At 56.3% G+C, this 21,207-nt stretch overlaps 1 protein-coding gene across 3 annotated transcripts in view; it reads left to right on the top strand.

The window, feature by feature from the left end:
* The first annotated feature begins 20 nt into the window (after window positions 1–20).
* Kif26a (kinesin family member 26A) overlaps window positions 21–21,207 on the top strand; it is a 38,277-nt gene continuing 17,090 nt past the window's right edge. Inside the window, exons 1-4 of one of the 3 annotated variants that reach the window (XM_026781442.1) lie at window positions 21–183; window positions 2,575–2,817; window positions 13,444–13,869; window positions 19,777–19,967. In XM_026781442.1, coding sequence (XP_026637243.1) covers window positions 46–183; window positions 2,575–2,817; window positions 13,444–13,869; window positions 19,777–19,967 — 998 coding nt within the window. In that variant the 5' untranslated portion in view covers window positions 21–45. Of the gene's footprint in view, window positions 184–2,100; window positions 2,262–2,574; window positions 2,818–13,443; window positions 13,870–17,707; window positions 18,158–19,776; window positions 19,968–21,207 lie in introns of those variants that run through there. The other 2 variants (XM_005343604.2, XM_026781446.1) reach the window with 2 other exon arrangements.

A 21,207-nucleotide genomic window follows, 5' to 3' on the forward strand; every position in this document is an offset into this window, starting at 1 on the left:
GGCAGCGGGAGACGCGCGGGGCCGCTGCTTACGGTCCACTCCTCCATGGCGCTGCCGGGGTCCCCCGAGCCGCCCCGAGGCGCGCCCCGCAAGGTTCCAAGCCTGCTTGAGATGGGGGCGCTCTGCCTGGACTCGGACATCATCCTGGGTTTCACCAGCCACCTCCTGCGGAGGCGAGGCAAGGTGAGGACTGGCGGGGCCCGGCTAGCAGCCGTGACGCTGTCCCGCGACTTTGCTGCGCAGCATGGAGAAAACGCGGCAGGTCCCGGGCGGAGTCTGGCGTGTCGCATGGAGACTGCACTTTCCTGGGTTGGTGCTGCTTGATTCTTCCTCTCTAGTCCAGGCTGCGCTGGGACCAAAGCCTTGAGCAGCGGTCACCCAGGGAGGAGAGCTTAGCGCAGAGATCCCGGTTCTCACCTAGCAAGGATGGGCAGGAAAAGGCTAGGGCGGAGGTGATTTGAGTTTCTGTGATGATTTCAGTTGCTTGGTGCACCCCAGAGTCTTGCGGGGCTGTGTTTTGTGTCCCCTGGGAACTCGGGTGTAGATAGAGTATGCTTCCCGGAGAGCTGCGCCGGTTCAGGGAAGTGAAGTTGCGGGTGTGGCCCATCACGAGCGCAGGGCCCAGTTTCTCGGTGATGCTTCTGCGTGTGCAAGTGAGGGGGGGGGAAGCGGGCGGAGAGGGGGGGTCGATATAGATGTGCGAACCTCCTGGGTCGCGGTTGTTTGTCTCAGTGCTGTAGAGGGGCGGGGTGACGCTGTTTACAGGGTTTGCAAGGACGGGTTGGGGAGGGTGATGCTTGAAGCTACCCAGAACCCAGGGTGGGCGGACTCCTTTGCAAAGCTGAGAAGAGGAAGTAAAGGGCCTGGAGGCTTGGGGTTGCAGAAAGTGGGGAGCCCGCTCCCAATTTATTTATGGCTCCCCGTCGTGTTTATAGACTCTTTTAAGTCATAGATGACCTGGAAAACCGGATCATTCATCCCACTTTTGGCCAACAGTACGTAGGAGTGGAGGGCTAAGTAAGCAGGGTAGGGGTGGGTGGGGAAGGGGAGTTAAACGGAAAGGAGGGTACTTGAAAGACCCTATACGGTGTGAGGGTCTAACTGCTCTGGGAGTGTCAGGCCAGGTCTTTCTTCTCTTGAATCATCCTGGCTCGCTGTCCTAGGTCTCAGCCTAAAGCGAAAAGCTCTACGTTCAGAACGCGTGGCATCCTGTGTCTTCAAATCCTGTGTGCGCGATGGCCAGCAGGTGGCGCTTGTGTCATGGGGAGCCCCGCCACAGCTCTCATCTAGCGCCTATCTGGGGGTTTCGGGGACTGAGCCCCCTGCGACCTCAGATGGCGGTGACATTTGGGGTCTGACTTGAGCGATAGCAACTAGTCGCTGGGGAAGCGGGGGAGACCTCCGGGTCGGAGACAAACAGGCAATTAATTCCGGAGCTAACTTCCCATCTGCCAGGCCTACTAACAACAGGTCCAGCACACCCCCAGAGCCAGGCGCACCGCTTCCTCCCACTTCCCAGGCGGCACAGCGAGCAATCCACTTTCAGGCACACACGCGGCAGCCAAGATACTTCCAGACAGCTCCTAGCGGCACACTGCACTTCTTGAAACGTAGACCCTCACTCACTGAGACAGTTGGAGCCAAAGGATAGCCAGCCACACTGGGTGTGCTGGGGAAGCTGGGATCCCGCTCCTTCCATTACTCACCAACCTACCCCCCTTCCCTGCTATGCGACCCTGGGCAAAAGCTTCTGTTTTCCCGCTCGCAAAGTGATGAGAAGGTTAGGTGTTTCCCAGGAGGCGCGCAGACCCTACCGTCGCTCAGGAGGGACAGAAGCGCATACGTGCGCGTAATTAGTGTCTCGGCAGCACCCCCCTCCGTCCTCCCCCTCCCCCCCGTCCGTACTCACCTAACAGGTTGGGGTCCTAGCAGTGGGCGGGGCCGCAAGGAGGAGCAGGACCCCCGCCCACCTGGCTCTACTGGGGTGGGGGCGGTGCTCTGGTGTCCCGCCCCCTTCCCTCCCTCTACGGGCCTTGGCCCGCCCCCGCCCCCGCCCAGCCTGTCCCGGAGCAAGCCTGCGGCCGCCACAGCGCACTCTCTTACCAGTCGCTTGCTCAACCAACTTCAGAGCAGGAGGCCGGGCCATGGGGGTGCCCCCGGGGCGGATCACGTAGCCACGGCGCCCCGAGAACCAACGCATCCTTTCCTGCGTCTGGGCCATGGTCGGCCGCGGAGCTTCCTTGTGTGCGGTGCAGCCCGCGGTATGCAAGACTGGGCAAGGAACGGGCGGAAGGACCCGGCGGGCACCGGGTTCAGAGCCCGGGACAACAAGGATGCTCGAGGGATGCGCGGCGCCCTCTAGGGGTGGGGCCTGGAGCGAAGCGCGGCGGGGGACCCCTGAGCGTCTTGCTGGGGCTTCTTCTCCAGGGACCTCTGGCGTTGCACCCAGGGCTCTAACTTTTGTGAGAGCGTGGCTTTAGGGTCGTGAGAGGTCTGGAGTCTGCCGCGTGGAGTACTGCAGTAGCGCCTCCCGAAGGCTTGGGTTTACTGTTCCTTCTCCCGCACTCCCCGCAGGTAGCTGAGTGTGGCCTGGCTCGTGAGCCCCAGCAGCTTGAGGTATCACCACGCAAGAGGTTGCCCGCCGGGCTCGACCAAGACCCATGCAGCAGCCGCCCTGCTCCGGAGGGCGCTGGGGCCAGCGCAGAGCAGGGCCACTCAGCTGGTGGAGGCGGCTGGTGCCGCCACTGCCACACGAAGCTCGTGGAGCTCAAACGACAGGCATGGAAGTTGGTCAGTGGCCCCGGGACTCCCCTTCGGGTAAGTGACTCTCCTTCAGGCCATGTTTCAGACAAAGCAGAGCTGGAATATGGTAGAGTTTGGGGCTGGAGCTTGGAGCGTGGCGGGTTCAACATGAGCCCACTTGTCTTACCCAGCTTCCCTGTCTGCAAGAGTGGATGTAGGGTGTAACCCACCCTACTGCATGTCAGAGGGGGTTGGGTAGATTTCTTTCCTAGCTACAGATGTCCTGTATCTGGAGCCATACTGTTTGAGAGGAGTAGAGAAGGGGGAGACGGACTTCACTCAGAGCAGGGCTTGGCATGGTGTGGCAGTTTGGGCACCTGGGCATTGACATGCCTGTATACAGAAGGCATTAAAGGAGAGAGTGGGCCTCTTTCTGCAACTGTGGGGCACCCACAGTTGCCTAGGGTCTGTTGTGGGCCTGTGTCCTGCCCTGGATATCTGCTTCTTGGCCTAGGTCTTTCATGTGGGTAGTGACTACTGAGCCTCTGGGTTTCCCAGGCTTCGGCCTGACTGGCAAGTGCTGGTCGATGGGAGAGGAGTCTACTGGGCTTTCCGGCCAGGCCCCTCTTCTTGCCAGGCCTGTAAAGAGCCGGAGCATTGTTCCAGGGAACAATGGTCCCTGGAAGTGTGCAAGGCAAGGATGTGGGGGTCTCCACAGGAAGCCACTCCTGACCTTCAGCCTCTGTGAAGGAGGCCCTGGGAAGTGCCTGAAATCCCCATCCAGTCCAAATACAGTCCTCCAAGCAGTGCTGTGCTTAGGGTGAGACCCAGAGTGCCCTTTGGGCCAGGGCAGATGTGGTGATGTGGTGGATGCCTTCAGGTGTGTCTGTTCTGGGCACCTCCCCCGTCCCTCCGGGCATCTGTAAAGAGTGGAACATATCCTAGGGTGGGGGCTGGATCTGTGAGCCTGTATGGAGTGTGACGACCAAGGGTGTTGTGTGGCTTTTGTCAATGGCGGCCAGCCTCTGCCATACTCTCTACCCAGACAGCCTGGTTCTTAGCTCCAGCTCACAGCCTTGGCTGTGTGTAGACTAGGCCCCCAGCTGGCTGGGTGCTTACTGGTGGGTGGGCCTAGTAAAGAAAGCTGCAGCCATGGTAGTGAACTGGTAGAGTGGAAAGCCATCGATGGAGGGCTGTGGGCTCTTGCTGTAGACCCCGCTGTCCCTCTCCAAGCTGAGTGTGGCCTTTAATGCAGGCTGCTCCACACTCAGTGGAGGCTTACTTGTCCTGACTTGGGCCTGGTGGGCTGGCCAGGGCCCTGCAGGGCTTTGTGTGGCTTTGAGCCCCTCATCTATGACTATGTGTTTCCTCTTGTCTCACAGGGTGCCCTCTATCTATTCTGGGAATGCTATCTAACCTGTGGAGTGCTGTGCCCAGCACAGGAAGGCTCTGCTATCCATTTCTCTCCAGAGATAATTGAAAACCCTGGGGCACAGGTTGGACCCGTGGCCCAGTATTTCAATAGGTGCCATTGTTGTGTTACCAGTGTGTGGCGAGCCCTTCTCAGCAGGGAGCTGCAACCATAGCCCTCTGTTAACCACTGTATGCACACACACACACACACACACACCACATACACAGACCACACACACAGACATGCACACACTTATACACCACACACATACACACACATGTACACTACACACAAGCACACGCAACACATACACAGACCACACACACATACCACATACACAGACCACACACACACTGCACACATATATACACCACACACACACACTGGACACACATATACACCACACAGACACAGACACGCACACACATATACACCACACACACACCACACACACAGACATGCACACACATATACACCACACATACACACACCCCACACACAGACACACACACACATATACACACACACACACTGCACACACATATACACCACACACACACACACCACATACACAGACCACATACACACAGACACGCGCACACATACCCATACACCCACACGCACACATGGTCTGTTTTGAGGTGGGAGTTAGCCCACTGAAGGGCGGATGGGGAACCTTTGATCTTCACCTGTGGGTGAGCTCCAGTATCTCTATGTGCCAAGGTCAAGATGATGTTGAGAATTTAGGGTAGAGAGTTAGGATCCTCTGAGGGGTCTACTTCTTAATTTTGACCACAGGGAAAGGAGCTCTCCCACAAGGACAGCACTTTACAGCTTATAGAGGAGGCTGCTGGAATCTCACATCTATCTCTGTGGTTCTTAGAGCAGGCAGAAGGCCTGCTAGGCTCTCACTGCTGGTTGGAGATTGAGGGCCCAAGGACCCTCAGAGTCCTTGGCTTGGGTCTCTGCTATTCTCAGTATTAAGGGAACTGTGGGGCCGTGGGGGCAGCCTGGTAGCATTGCTCCCTAGCCATGCTGTGACTAAGAAAGGCTTGTCCCCGTTACCTTCCAGCCCACCTCTCAGGTGCGTATAACAGTATGGAGTGAGCTCTGGCTCTGAGGTGGGCTCCACAGTCATCTTCACTGTGGGTCTTTGGGTAATCATGGCCGTTGGGTGCTGCAGTTGGAACCCAGATCTTGGAAGCCCAGATGCCCTGCCATCACGCTGCTGTGGTCCCTTTCAGGTACTCCTGCCTGTGCGGCCTGTTTGGGACTCGGAGCACAATGCCTTCCCCCTGAGAGCCAAAGCCCAGGTCCCCCAGCCCCATCTTTCTGTGTCTACATCTGCTGCAGTGAAGTGGCCACAAAGTTCCAGCAGATGATCCCTTTCCTTCCTCTCTACCCCAGTCTGGGGTGCCACCCTCACGCAGTTGCTCCGCTGTGTTATGAAGAGGTCTCAGTCGCATGGAAATGCTTATTAAACAACTGAGTGGCCAGACTTTTCCTCTCATACCTCATGGGTGGTCACCCTGAGGGCTGCTGGGCTGCGTTCTGTCTGTATGTCCCTGGGTGACGCCTCCCCACGACCCCAGAGGAGGATGGTCCTTGTCCCCGACAAAGGATGTCTTGCTGTTGCTTAGAGAGGGTTGTTCCGAGGTGGTGACGCTTCCTGGGCTAGTGACATTCTTTCAGACTGTCAATACTGGAGCTGAATTAATGATTCCCCAACGGGAAAATGATTGACTTTCATTTAGGTCTTGCAGGCCTCCCGTTCATCCAGCCAGAGTTCCATCCCATTGCCTCCTGAGGCCCTTGTTCCTTTGCTGCGGCCTGTGGCTGCATCACTGGAGCAGTGAGCAAGGCTGCCAAAGGCTGGGTCTCTTGGTGTCTGTTCCTCCCATTCCCATCCAGCCCAGATCGCATTGTCTTGGTTCTGGAGCCTCCACACCCATGGGAACTGGCCCTTGAGGGTCAGGCTCTGGTACCTTCCTGCCCTCCCTGTGGCTTGGCCTCAGTGCCGTGGTATGTGTTCACTCCATTATGACACTGTGGTGTGCCTTGGCCCTTTCTCACTGTATGCCTCAGTGCCGTGGTATGTGCTCACTCCATCATGACACTGTGGTGTGCCTTGGCCCTTTCTCACTGTATGCATCACCTTCTACTTGGGCTGAGGGGAGGGGGGTCTGCAGGGGCACGCATGCTTTGGCTGCACAGCTCCTAGCTCTGATGGCATTGGAACTTGTGGGGAGGTAAGACCATGCTCCCCCACAACAGTCTGTGGCCCTGAGTGGTCTAGGACTGAGGCTGGTTCCTCTGATTCGGAAGCTGTTCCTTGGGATAGCTAGCGTTTCCCCCCACTCCTATGGGCTGCCATCTTTGATGTTTGGAGCCAGGCCAGGTAGGTGCCTGGGGCCATTCAGGGTGGGGCCCTGGCGTCAGCACTGGTTCCCAGCTGAGCCCAGGTGTCTACTAGGGGAGGTGTGAGAGGGGCTGGTGCTCCCTGGGGCTGGCTGGCAGGGGATGAGGTGACTCAGCAGGGAGGTGTCTACTCCAGAGCCTGACTGGAGGTGCTCAGAGATCCAGGCTACTCTAGGGTTCAGCTGGGACCAGGAGGATCCTGGTAACGCCAGCATTCCCCTCCAACCTCTGCAGTTCTTCTCGTGTGTCTGTTCATTCAGGGTGGGGCAACGCATAGGTCTATTACAGGGTCCACCCTGCCTGTTTTGCTGCCTGTTGTTCCATGCGTGGAGTGGAGGTGGCACTTGGGGAAGGACTTAGGCTTAAGGGTGGGATTCTTTGTCCTCAGAACTTCTGTTGGGGCAGCATTGGAATGGCTGTCGTGCACGTCTGGGGTCCAGTAGAAGCTTCATGTCTAAAGAGGAGTGTGTGTGTGTGTCTTTCATACATAGAGCTAACAAACAAGAGCTGAGTAATCCATGTGCTCACTCCCCTCTCCTGAGCTGAGGAATGTGGGGTCAGGGGGGTTGGGTCGGACTCCCTTGCTCTTTGAGTGGTGGCTCCAGCAAACTGAAGGGCCTTGCAATGGTTTGGAGTAGGTAGGGTTTTCCAAAACTTCCCTCTGGTGTCCTGGAAGTACCTTGTAAGCAGAAGTCAGGGGAGCTGGTTCCTGTCTTAAACAGCAGTGAAGGCCTAGCTCTCCTTCACTTCGGCCTGCAAGGAAGCTCACGATAGCTGTTCCACTCCAGACAACCAACCTCATGGGACTGTTCTCTTAAGGAGAGTGGTCGTTCCTGTGTAGTCACTTCGGACTCTATCTTAGTCACATCGTTTTGTTTTTAGTTTACGTTGTGTAGCTCCTGGAAGCTACCACACGGTCTTTTTGCTAAGGCCTGGAGTAAGTAAGTGGGACCTCAACGCGGAGCATGCCTTGTCGTTATTTAAATAATTAAATAATTAAAGTTATTTAATAACTTCACCGTTTATTTGGTTGATGGAATGGGAAACTTGAGCAGTGCAGGGCAAGTGGGCACGACTGGCCTGGCCCCGTGGGCTCCTGCTGGCAGCCAGGTGGGGGTGGTCTGGTCTCTCTGCCCTGCTGCTGAGTTTAGTCTCTCCCTTCCTGCTGGAGTAAGCAGTGGGCAAGGGGAGCCTGCGGCAGGAACCAGAGGCCTTAGTTTTTCATCTGCTCCTACAAGGCCCAAATTGGAGTCACCATTGTTCCTTGTGGTTTGGGACCCTTGCAGGGTCTCATTGTAGTGCAGATGAATGCACCCTATCCTTCAGGACAGCATCTCTTAGATGCGAACCTCTGTGGTCAGGAGGCCGAAGGCTGGTTGTTAGGCATCTGGTGCCCAGTGAGAGGCCCCCAGCCTAGTCTCGTTCCTGCCCTGTGGTGGCATCCTGCTGGGAGAGGGCATGGGCGGGCTTCACAGGTCACTGTTAGCAAATTTATAGTCGTGTGTGGCCCAGGGCCAGGCCTGGTGCTGACTGGGTCTGGATTTAGATGGATGCTTCTACAGAATGCTTGCTTTGACCTCTGACTCCGGCCACAGGGTCAGCCCGAGCTGCTTCCTGTTTCCTGGGTGGAGCGTGCCACGCTAGATCTTATGTCAGGGGCTTGGACTGCTGGGTAGGCTCCTCTCCATCCTGTTGCTCCAGCTCGTGGCCCCAGCCCAGCTCTGCCTCCCGGAGGCCATGAATTCCTTCCTGTTGGAACCCCAGAGACTGTCCTGAAGCCAACTCTGTTTTTGTTCTTAGTGTAACCCTAAGGCCTGTCTTTCTCCTGTCTGCCTCTCCTCCTTTGTCCCCATGCCTGCCTCCACAGGAGGAAGCGTACAGAGAGGTCTGGCTCTTGCTTTTTGATCCCAGACCCAGAAATCTGATAGGCATGAGGCAGAGGTGGGGGTTCCTTAAAAGGTGGCCAGCCCGGAGATGGATGGGAAGGGGTGAGGCCTGGAAGTGGGGACCGTAAGTGCCTCAGTTTCTTCGGTTTTCCTAAGGAGGGCATTTTCTTGGTGGATGTCTGTACTGATAGAGGTGGGTGGAAGGGCTTTGTCAGGTGGTGGCTGTTGGGTTTCGGATGATACCAGGTACCTAGCCTGCCTATCTTCACTTCTGTAGAGTGCTGGATGGGCAGAGGGCGCTGGGCCTGTCTGGCAGGAGGGTTGGCTGGGCTTGATGCTATGATAGAGCATCTCCTATGGGGTCAGGACCCCTCTTTTTCTATAGGTACCCTAAGACCTGCTGGGGAGAAGAGCTGGGTGGATGGGAAGGCCAGAGCACTCCAGCTGGTCTCCTGGTACTAGAGGCCAGGACCAGCATGCAGGCTAAAGACTTCTGGCGTGCAGGCACCTAGGTCACTCTTCCTGTGTAGTCAGGGAGGAGATGGAGCAGGACACAGCTTGCTAAAGGCCACAAGGCTGGTTGAGCTCCTCCTCTGCATTCTCCTCCTGGCTGTGTTCTTGAGCAAAGTGCCGAGGGCCTAGAGGCCAGCTCCGGACATGCGAGGCCTGTGGGGTGGTACAAGGGCAGCCAGAGACCCAGCATCAGACTGTGGGAGGGGTTTGCCCAGGCTCATGTAGAGACTGCCAGCACTGGCAGATAGGGCTGGGAACCATAAGGTGGCAGTTCCTCAGGGTGACGTGGACAGAGCTGCTCAGGCCCTGGGGCCATGGCTGGAGTTTGGGTTGTCCCTAGAATTCTTTGCTGAGAGCTGGATATATGCCCATAGAAAGGGAAATATGCCTGTGACCCAATCCAGGACTCTGAAGCAGCCCCTGTTGGAGGGAGGGTAATGGATGGGGGCTCCTCTGTGGCCTTCTGCAGGAGTCTGTGGGCTTCTGCAGGAGTCTGCCCATAGACTGGAGAGAGGCAGGGCCCTGATTCTGCACACATGCCCTTCCAGCTGGTTACTGGTGAGTTTTGGCTTCTTTGTTGCTCACCTGTCTGCAGAGGCCCAGCTCTCCCAGCTTAAGGAGGGGATGTACCCTAACCTGACAGTGTGAACCTGATACAGCCTCAGGGGATGCTTGGCTGCCTCATGGTCCAGTGGGGAAACTGAGTCATGGGGTTTTGTGCTTTGTCTGGTGGAGGCAGAGCGTATATTTTACGCCCTTTCAGGTGGGGTCCTGATTAGTCGCTGTGTCCCCACAGCTGAGACGATTGGTGCTCCCCAGGTCTCTAGCATCCCGTGGGGGTTCTTCGTAGAGAACAGGACAGCTATTGAGGGAGAGACTCTCAATGGGTGAGTCTGTCCTGAGTCACCCAGCTGGACTGTTCCTGGCACGGGGCTATGGGTGCGTGCTGGTCAGTGCTGGGTGGGCTGGGCTATAGGTCGATAAGATGGAGAGCCCAGCCAGACCTCTAGTGAGGTCCCTGGGAGGGTGGGGGACCAGGGCAGCCTGGGTGTGCCTGCCAGTTTCCAGGCTGGAAAATTGAGCCCTAAACCACCCTGCCAGGCCGCACGAGACATAGGAATGTCCTCAACAGCAAGCCACTGGGAATCCCTTCCTGGACCTGTTGTCATCTCCGGAAACAGTTGCTGTACAGGGTCATAGCCCAGAATGCTTTGTTTGGGAAGGAAGGGAGGTTGAGGTAGCAGGTACTGTAGTCATGGGGTCCTCATGTCTGCTCCCTCCCGCGTTCTTGTGGCAGTGCAGTGCGGAGAGGGGAGAGTGTGGGGAGGGGAGAGCCAGGGTGTCAGGCATAAAGGGACTCTAAGCCTATTTGGCTTCTCACTGGGCCTCCCATGGGTGCTGGGATTCCCTTTGTAGAGATGGATGGTCTCACATGGCAAGCAAAGGCCCCTGTTTCTGTGGCAGGAACTGGAAGCAGGGTCCTCCAGTCTCCCAGTGACTGGGGAAGGTTCAGTCTGTTTTCTCTGACCCCTGGGCGGAGCTTGGCAGTGCTGAAGCCTGGGCACTGCCTTCCATCCTCACAGGAGAAAATGGAAGGATTACTTAAGGCAATTTACAGACCCTAGAAACAAAATAAAAACCGAAAAGTCATCATTTTTTTAAACAGGGAGGTGCCCTAAAAACCGCCGTGTGATGGGTGGGTTGTGCACAGTGCTAAATTGAATCAAATTAAGAAAAATACTTTCCAAACACAAGTAAAATATCTGTTTAATTAGCCTATAAAGTGGAAATTAAAAGTAATATTTTGCAGTGGAGTAATTACTGTTTGTCTGAAAGCAATGTGTTTCAGAGGTAACAGGACCAGGGGCTGGGGCTTCTGAATTTAATCCTGAACCTGGGCCCAGGGACCCCGGGGGCTTGAGCTCCCGGACACAGTGCGCTGCTCGGGTGGGTGGGAAAAGAAGTCTGGCCATGGCAGAGAGGGTCCTGACATTTCCTCCGGGGCTACCCCTCTGTGCTGAGCTTCTTACAGCTAAAGGAAGTTCAAGCCAGCAGGGTTTGCTGGTGGCTGCTGAGGGGGCAGGGCAGGGGAATCTGGTGGCCTGCTGCAAAGCCTTTGTCTGGTCTGAGGGCCTTGCAGGGAACAGCAGGCTTGTGTGGGGTGGGGCGGGGAGCCCCCTCTTCAGAGCCCTGATTGTACTGTAGAAAGCCGGTCTCTGCCCAGCCTCCTCTAGTCTCCCAGCTAGTCCCCAAAACAAGGAGGTCTTGGGTCTCTCCGGAGTGGGCTGTGTGGTTCCGAATGACCCAGCTGCACGACACAGTGGTTCTGCTTTTTGTGGACCTCAGTGCTGTGTTGTGATTCCCACCGACCCCTGCAGGTTAGCATGTTCGAGCAGCTTGTCCCCCAGCAGTCTGCCACTCTCTTGTGAGATCAGGGCTGGAAAGGTGGCCCTGGATTTTAGCTGGGCCCAACTCTCAGTTTCTCTCCCAAGGGCTGGGATGGTGAGGGGACCAAAACTCTGACTTGGCTGCGTGTTCCCTTCCTGGGTCTTGGCCAAGGGTTCTGGCCCACTAGGGGCTTGTGCAGCAAGGCCTGGGGTGCAGGGCAACTGTTGGGAACTAGGTACCTTGTCTGAGATGCCTGGGGGCTGACTGCATGGCCGAGCAATGAAGACCTGAGCAGAATGGCCCATCTCTGGTCACCCCCAGTGACTGGATGGAGCAGCCAGACTTCCCTCCTGCTCTCTGCAAAACTGTGTTGGGGGCTAGGGTACCCTCTTCTCTCGGTCCTGTCCTTCACCTTTCATTCTTGTCTCCTGCTGTGGGGGGGAAAGGGGATCATTCCAGAGGCTGAGACAGGCAGAGGCCTCCAGGCCTGTTTAGAGGGCCCAGAACAAAGGGTAACTGGGCCTGGATTCTAAGCTGGAGCTGGGCGGCCTCTTTCAAGCTGAGCTAATGGCTGCAACAGGCCACACTTCCTTCCCTCTGCAGCCTCCTGCTGAGTGGAAAATTAATGCTTGAGAGCCAGACTGGAAACAGGCCTGGCCACCCTCGGCCTGGGGCTGGGTCGTTGGCTGGGATCACCCCACCCCTACCCCCACCCTCGGTTCATCTCTGGAGGCCTCTCTTGCCCCTGCAGGCTCCCTGGTGAAATCCGGGGGCATCAGCTAATGGGGACTTGGTCTGCCAGGCACTTCTGGGCCTGGAAACCGTCCAGAATTTATGGACTTGCCCATAAGTCAGGCAGCTGGCATGATGCTGGGCCTGGCAGAGGTCACTCTTTGATCTGCAGTGGGCTCTGGGTGGAAATGGGGTGAAGGAAGAAATATCTTAGTCATGATAGTCCCCCTGCTTCTCACTCATTGGCTGTCTTGGCCACAGCCTTCAGCACTTTGAACCTCCTAGGCATTGTGGGCACAGGTGATCAGCCCCTGGGTACACTCAAGGAACAAGCATTTCTGGGATAAATGAGACACTTTGAGGGAGTGGCTGTCCTCAGCCCTCTCGTCTGAGAAATGGGTATATCTGGGGAGGCTGTGGTGACAGCTGTATTGGAGTCAGGTTTTGCAAAGAAACCCTTGGGGGCCTGGGGTCTATTGTGGCCAACTTAGTGTAAGGAACTGCCTGAAAATGGGCAGAAGGAGGCCAAGCTGGAGCTGATGGAGTGGACCGCGGAGAAATGATCCCAGGCTCTCATCACGGTGACATCTGTAGGCAGGCTAATATTTGTTGAAGGGGCTATGATGCTTGGGGCTGGCCAGGAGACCAAGGGAATTGGCTCAGGACAGTGTTTCGCCTCTAGTGAGGTCACTCTGAGACCAGTCCCTCCCCGTCTTTCTGTGGGAGGAGCGCCCCCATAGAGGGTGGCAAGTCTCTTCTGGGAGGTATTGCCTCCTCTGGGTGGGGTTTTTATCCTTCTGACTTACAGCCTGCTTGAGATCCCTGGGCACCCCTAGCTCAGGACAATGAACGATGCTGTCCCCAGCTATCAGGGCAGGGATGAGCGCCCTCACTCTGCAGACTGCCGAGTGACCCATCCACAGTAGTACAGTACTTCCTTGTGCTCCTAGGTACTCCCAAGGCCGACTAGAGACTGCAAAGACAGGGATAGGGTTTCAGCCCCTGCTCCAGAGAATCTTGGGAAGGAGGAACCCTGGAAGCTACTTCTCACTAGTCTCCTACCAGGCCTTGGACCAGTGCCTTTACCACAAGCTGGTTGTCAGGGAGCTACAAACGCATCTTATTAGTCGTGAACCAGCATGGTTAATAATGGTGAGGCGGTGGATTGGCTGTCGGGGGCACAGGGAACCTCCTGTTAACTCTGACAATACCTTCCCGCTGGGCTCATGCAGATGAAATAGTTTGGGCCATAATAATGTTATGGATGGTGTTGCACTGGCTCCCACATGAGCTCGAGCGATGGGCTCCCTGTGTACCTGGATGCTAACTGTTGTTCCTTGCTGTCCCCAGGACCCTTGCCTTTCTACCCTGCTTCTTGACAAGCTCCCAGCGCCTGGCGTTCAGCCAGCGTGCCGCCCTGACACTGAGAGCCGCTGTGACGTATGCACCACACACCTCCACCAGCTCACTCGGGAAGCCCTGCGCCTGTTACAGACCCCCACCAGCCACGAGGACCCTGATGCTTCCCGAGGAGGCCTTGTGGCTCCCAGCCCTAGGGACCCACCTGGACCAGTGGGCCTTACAGGGAGGCAGCCCCCTGTGGGACCTGACAGGAGGAAGGCAACAGCTTGGCCACCCGGCCCCAGCGTCCAGGTGTCCGTGGCACCAGCAGGCCTTGGTGGAGCACTGAGCACAGTCACCATCCAGGCCCAGCAGTGCCTTGAGGGTGTGTGGAGCCTCTCAAGGGTCAACAGCTTCTTGCCGCCGACCTGCCTGGTGAGTGCTCTGGCTATGTGGGCTACTGGATCCCAGCTGACTTCCTTTTGGGCTCCTGACCACATCTGGGTGCTGTGTAGCATGGTGTTGGTAGTGCAAACCCAGGAAACTTGGGGATCCCTTTGGCTAGTTTGCTTCTCAGATTATCTGTGATGCTGTAGTCTGATGGAGGAACCCAAGGTCTCCCGGGATGGCCCTCATCTGCTCATTTGGGCTTGGGTTTAAAGAGAGTGTCTTACCTTTGGGGAGCTGCCATGCAGGCTGTCCTCAGGGCCATAGAGCGGGGCCATAGATGGGGTGCCCCGTGGACGGATGACAGAGCCTGGAGTACACAGTGAGGCCCACAGTTGCTGGTACTGATCTTTATAAGTCAAAGGATGTCCTCCAAGCCTCCCCTCCTACCTGGCTCCCCTTAATCCAGACCTAAAGGCCATGCCCAGGAGTGGCTGTCTGGGGCATTGCTTGCACAGGTGCTTCTCATCGTCTTTCCTAGAGTGTTCCCAACATCCCATGTCCCCAGCTTTCTACCTGGCTCAAGAAACCCAAGGGTGGAAGTCAAGAGAGCGGTGCCGGTAGCCTTGAGGTGCCCTCTGGTGCTGGAAGATGGGGCTCAGATTTTGGGAATATAAGAGGTCATCTCTGGGCTTTGGGGAGGGAGGGCACCACAAGGGCACAGCCCCTCTACATGAGCCCTGCTCGACTTAGCCCTTCTCCAGGAGCACCATGCTGAGGGCACAGCCACCTGCCCCTTGAGGACTTAGTCTGAGGGCCCTCGGTGCCTACCAGGGAGGGCAGTGTACTTTGTACTGTTTGTCTGAGTTCCCCCGGTGACCGTAGTGGGAGGGATCCTCTGGGGAGAGAAGGTAGAAATAGTTCTACCAGGAATGAGGTACTGGTAGCTTCTGGGGAAGAGGCAGGAGGAGGAGAGGTGAAGGGGGCAGGGGCAGGCTGTTGTGGAGCGTGTGTCAATGGCTACATGGAGAAGCCCCCCTCTCCCCCAGTTGCTCCCTGGAGCCCTGATTGCGGAGGATTTGTGGGTCTTTCCAAGGAGTTGTGCTTCCGTGGTAGAGTTTCAGGTATGCATTCCAAGCAAACAACAGCCAACCATGCAGGCCTGGGAAGTTTGCAAAGTCTCTGGTGTGGGGTGTAGGCTCTTACCCTTGGTCTGTGTGTCCAGTGGCATTTCAAAGAGATGTGCTTAGGTGCAGAGGGACCCCAGAGCCACTGGGCAGTGTTTATACACGCTCCCATGTAAGGAAGATTCTTCCCGTTTTCTGACTCTAGGCATCTCTGAGGTAGGTAAAACTTGTTGGCTAGACTTGCTCTTGGATGTGGTGTGTGCCGAGAATTCTGCCTCAAGCTGGAGCTGGTCCCTGGGGTTTGTTTAGGGGCTGATCTTTTGAGGCCGTCTATCTATCTTACCATAGTGAAGGGAGGCCAGCTGCTCTGTCTTCCTGAGGCTTTGACCCAACAGCTGGGCTGCCTGAGGAATGGGGAACAGAACCCAGGTGTAGGGTACAGATGCTACTGACTCTTCAGGTGAATTAATTAATTCCTAGAGGAGGTGGCATGGAGCTGGACCTCAAAGGAAGCCTCAGGTGATATGCTCAGACCTAAGACCCTGGTGGGAAGGGGTTTGGGTGGCCCCACAGATTGACTGGCCATTGCCTTATGCTTTGGTTGGTGATGAGGACTGGGGAGGAAGCTGGGAGGGTCATTGGCCTCTAGTTAAGTAAACCTGACTGTGGCCTGCTTGTCATAAAATGTGGGCATTTAAGGCTCTCACTCTATTTCACGTGCACATTGATTGTGTTTGGGAAGGTGGGAATGGATTTATAATTAGAGAACAGTCTCGGCAATCAATAGGGAGATTATTAGAACCATAAATAGGACTTTAGGCTGCAGATGAGGCAATGTCCCCTGAAGCAGGGCATCAATCGCCGATGATCAAGTACCGCCTGGGCGCTCTGGTATTAAACACGTTTGGAGAGATGCATTGTGAATTTGTTACAGATCGTCAGCGGTCTGATAGGGTTCCCACCGGTGGGAAAGGCAACTTAGCCCCTGTCATACTGGGCTGAGGAGTGGAGGGCCAGGTCTGGGTTCCATGGTCGCTTTCACCTTGGCTGAGGTCAGCAGTAGAGGCTGGGGAAAGTGGTTGGCTCTGGCTGGACAGTTGGTCCTTAGAGGAGATGTTATGACCTGTGTGTGTCTTCATGGACTCCTGAAACCACAGGCAAGGCCTAGAACATTTAAGATGCTGCGGCTGAGAGCTATCCTGGTCCCTCCACTTGGGTGTTACTGTGGTGCAGCTGCCCACAGCCCCGAGTTCCAGTGCACAGCTATTGGCCTGCACAGCTTTAACCCAAGTCATAGCCACATCTCATTCAGGTTTGGAGCAGCCATGACAGGCTGTCCTCAGGGCACAGCGCAGGTGACATAAACCTGCCCCATGGATGGGTGACAGAGCCTGGAATACACAGTAGTGAAGCACAGACATTTATAGGCTGAAGGATGTCCTCCAAACCTCCCCTCGCACCAGGGAGCCCTGTGTGAGCCTGGCTCCCCTTAACCCTTGATCAAAGAGGGTCCCTTTTCTGACCATTTTCCCTGTGGAGTATCCAGCCATTGCTCTTCAGCTCCTGGGGGACTATTCCTACTAGTCTTTCTAGGCCAGGGGTTCTCAATCTGTGGGTCGTGACCCGTTTGGGGTCTAAGGACCGTTTCACAGGGGTTTCCTAAGACCATCCTGCATATCAGATATTTACATCATGATTCAAAACAGTAGCAAAATTACAGTTATGAAGTAGCAACTTCGTAATGAATAATTTTATGGTTGGGGGTCACCACAACATGAGGAACTGGAAGGGTCACCGTGTTAGGAAGGTTGAGAACCACCGCCCTAGACTGTGAGGTGGAGACACCAGTTCTGTAACAGATGAGGAGCACCTGTGCGTGTGGTTTTCCGGTGCTAGCCATGTGGCATGTTCCGCAATCAGAAGCCCTCGGGGGTCAAGAAACCTGTCGTTCTCTTGAAGCAAAAGCTGCAGGATAGGACTCACCTCCTGATCCCATAGTTAGATAGCGATGGTTCAGTTGCCATCAGAGGGAGGCCTCAAGGAGCCAGGGTTCCCCACTCGGGGTGGTTGCATAGCACCGTTGTGGGGGTGCCTGCTGCCTGCCACTGCGAGCTGTTCAGGGCGCCTGCTGCCTGCCATTCATAGAGACCTGGGGTGGCTCTTGGAGGGTGGAAGAGCTCCAGCTGGGCCTGAGCCTCCACGGACTCTTCCTAGTGTTGCTGACACCCTGTGTAGGCCTTATTTTACCCCCCACATAGTGGGGGTTGGCAGGGTGGCCTCCTCTTCCATGTGAAGCCCCAGTGAAGCTCCTTCTGTGACAGGGGTGGGGACAATGGGCCTTGAAAGTGTAGGACTTTGCACCTTGTTGCTAGGCCGTGAGGCTCTGGGTGATGAGATCAGAGGAGGGAGCCACAGAGAGGTCCCACTAAAGATCTAACATTCTCTGCGGGACACTACTCCCTCAAGTGTAGCCTGCGCCTCCAGGTTGCTTCTCCAGTACCTCAGCGCCTGGTGGGTATTATGGGGGGATGGGGGCCTAGAGGGCACTGTCCTTCACAGGCCAGAACCTTGCAGGTGCAGAGGTCGGCCCTAGAGGGCTGCTGCTGTGGGCTAGTCTGTGTTTCTTTTTTTTTTTTTTTTTGGTTTTTCGAGACAGGGTTTCTCTGTGGCTTTGGAGCCTGTCCTGGAACTAGCTCTGTAGACCAGGCTGGTCTTGAACTCACAGAGATCCACCTGCCTCTGCCTCTCGAGTGCTGGGATTAAAGGCATACGCCACCACCGCCCGGCTGGTCTGTGTTTCTTAAACTAGCCCGGTGTTCTGTAGAGGTCGGCTGACATTGGGTGGCCACTTAGGTAGGTTCTGCAATGTCTCACCTCTGTGTGGGTACAGGTGGAGTCAGGGCTCTGCTCGCTGTCCCTTGGCCAGTGCTGGCCTCATGCTCTCCTCTCTCCATGCTTTTCCTTTCGTTGCTGCTGTGTGCCTCCATCACACTTTCTGTTTGGCCGTCCGCCCACCTCCTCCCCATGTTGTGGTCCCCTCCTCCTGCCCACACCTCCGCTGCTCTGCACTTGCTTTGGGACGGCTTCTTTTGGCATGTCCGGGCTCTGCTTCTGGCAGGAGTTGGCAGTGGCTGTCCCGATGGACAGAGCCGTGTCATGGCAGCTGGTGGGACGGTGGAGCCAAGTCACGTGCGGGACTCCTGAGACAGGTCAGTGTGGGGAGGACCAGCGGTGCAGGTGGGTCAGCTGGTCAAAGGCCCTGGTGCCTTGGGAAATGCCCCAGGGTGGCTGGGCTTATGGGAGTGGGGTGTGGGTCAGCCATTCCGGCCCCTGGGCCCCAGCACTGCCATCACAGAGTGCCGAGCTAACTGTAGGTACTGGGGGGCTGTGGGTTGGATACCCCTCCTCCCCCAGCCTGTTCAAGGGTTCCTGGCCCTGGGCTCTGGCTGCTGTGCCCAGTAGATCCTCAGCCAAGTCCAGCTCTGCTCTGAAGGGCTCAGACCGCAGCTCTCAGCCTTGCAGCTTAAATATTTTTATGCTTTCCTGTGCCACTCTCCCAGCTAAGCAACTCAGTCTCTGTAGAAAACACAGTAAGTGCGGCATGACCTGGAGAAGAAGGGGGCTGGCCAGGCTGGGTTCTGAGGCAGGTTTAGAGTGTAGTCCTATGTACCTCTACACCTATGGTCACGTGACTGATAAGGTGTCCAGTGCAGTGTCTGGTAAGCTATTCCAGGGCTGCCCTTTCCTTCTTGCAGGGGTAGTGGATACCGCGGGGGACTGAGAGGGTACTGGGCTTGAGCTGGCTGAAGACTTGGCCTGGGCTCTGGACTTTTATAGGCAGAGAGAAAGAGTCTGTTCCTTCTCTTGGGGTGGGAGGGTGTTAGAAGCTGGGTTCTTCAGGAGCTGAGTAGCTGAGGCCTTTCCTGTGAGGAGGGTAACTGCCCCATGTTAGTGCTGCCAGAGTGGCTTTTTCTACAGAGCTACCACACTGGACTCAGGGACTACATCCTTTGAGAGACCTTAGGAATACTGAGTTCCGCCCAAGGTCCCCAGACCAGGCCTGTGCCCTCCGAGCCTGGGGATCCCAGGATTTGCCAGCTGGGGTACAGGCCATTTTGTTTGGATGTTGACCTCCCGACTCAGGCTGAGTGGGAGGATATACTGGAGGGTGAGGGGCCTGGAGTTTTCAGGAAGAGACCCGCTGCCTGTCCTACTTGGCTAGGGCTTGGGTCACCTCCACCCCCAGAGCCCAAGGGACAGGTAAACATCACGTGGAAGCTGTCTTGGGAGCGTTTAATTACATCTATGCTCCATGACGAGGCCTCTCCCTTTCTAGAATTTATTTTAGCTAATTAGTTGGAAATGCCAGAGTTGTATTTCAGACAGCGGCGTGTCATCCGTTATCACATGGGGGGCAATTAGCACTCATGCCAAATATTTATTGTGGTGTCTTGTATAATTGTACCTCTGGGTGATCCCAGATGGCCCGGGGATGTAGGGCAAAGGTCTGTCTACCTGACCTCTGTGGTCATTGCAGGCCTTGATGAGGGCTGCAGCGTCTGTCCCTGGTGGGGTCTGCCTTTCCCTCAGTGGCTGAGACAGACCTGTCACGTACTCTCAGCTGGGGAGATGGGTCACTGTAGGTTGTTTTGGGGACGAGGCCTCTCTTGCAGGGTCCCAGGCTCCCGGCTGTGATTTTTTTTTTCTAGTCACACAGGCAGGATCTTGTAAGCGTGCGGTGGGGATGAGGGTGAGTGAGAGTTCTCAGCCTGGGGCAGTGTCCCTCTGTCACCTGCTTGTTCCTCACGTGGATTTCTCCTTCTTCCAGGCTGAGGCAGCTGTGGCTGCTGTTGCAGTGGCTGACACAGTCCGAGACTGCCCCCCAGCAGCAGGCCCTGATGGTATGTCTAAGGCGTGGGGCCGAGGGGCAGCATGCACTTCAGCCTTGGTTACTCCAGCCCCAGGCCCCTCAGCAGGGGGTTCTACGGGCCCATCTGCTGCTGCCTCTTTCTTTATAAGGTATGTCCTCCGGGGGGTCACACGAGCCGCAGCATGTTGGGGAATGGAGGCCCTGAGTTCTTGGTCCCTGGTGGCTTGTGGCGTATTCTTGGGAGAACTGTGGCTCAGTCAGTCAAAGAGGGGAGACTGTGAGAACCATCGTACTGAGCAGCTCAGCTGAGGGCCTGGCTGGCCTCCTGGGGACTTTTCAGAGCTCAGGTGCATAGAAGTGACAGGGCTGTGCCTTGACTCCTTCCCTCCAGGATGCCTAGCTTGAGGATGTGGGGTAGCATGGCGGTCTGACCAAAGGGAACGGTGTACTTCAATGTGGGAGGTGGGAACAGGACCCCCTCCCCAGCTTGGGCTCTGGCCCAAGGCAGAGCCTTTGGCTCTGTAGACCGAAGGCTGGAATCCTGCTCTCTTCCAGCAGCCTGAGGAACAGGGATTACAGGATGTAATCGCCATAATGAGAGGTAATGGCAGCCAGCTGGGGGTCACTGTCCCATTAACAGCCCGCACGGGCGCTGATAAGCTTGTCTGTATCATGCTGGGCAGTGTGCAGAGGGCGTCTTATCAGCCCTGGTCCGGGGGGACTGCAGGGCCTGATGGGGGGCGTGACGGGGCATGTGATTAGGGCCTTGTCGGTGCTGGCTGATGAGGGCCGTTGTGCCGTGCTGCGGAACCTCCTGTGACTGATGTGGCCTCAGTCGCCACCCCAATTAGGTGCAGAGAACCTGGCTAGGACCTTCCAGATGGGGACATGTACGAGTCCTTTTCAGCCTGCTTGGCAGCCTCCATGTAACAGCAGCAGACAGGATGGTGTCTGGGAGGCTGGGCACAAGGGGCGGATAGCTGTCTGTCCTTACCCTGCTTACTTCTCACTTCAAGGATCTTTGCCTTGAGGATTTGGTGGCGTTTGGGGCAGCGACTCTCCTGGCATGGTACTTGTTAGGAGATTTAGAAAGGTTCGGATCTCTTGAGAAGAGTTTATGTGGCCGCTGGTCTGGGCAGTGGCCAGCACCCTGATTCTGAGGCCCCCCAGGGCCTGAGTAGGGTCTTGACACCCAGAGTATGGTGTGTCCCTCTCCCACAGACTCATTGGCTACCCTGCCCAGCAGCAGGTGCTGGCTGCCTTTTGTCTCAACTCCTTTGTCTGAGCAGCACCCTGACCTTGGAAAGTTTCCATAGAAACAAAGAAGCAAGTGGACCTGGGTGGGGGCTGGTATCAGGTTTTCCCAGGCAGGACGGGGGTGGGGAGCAG

Source organism: Microtus ochrogaster, chromosome 1, assembly GCF_000317375.1.
Source record: "Microtus ochrogaster isolate Prairie Vole_2 chromosome 1, MicOch1.0, whole genome shotgun sequence".
Lineage (NCBI taxonomy): Eukaryota > Metazoa > Chordata > Mammalia > Rodentia > Cricetidae > Microtus > Microtus ochrogaster.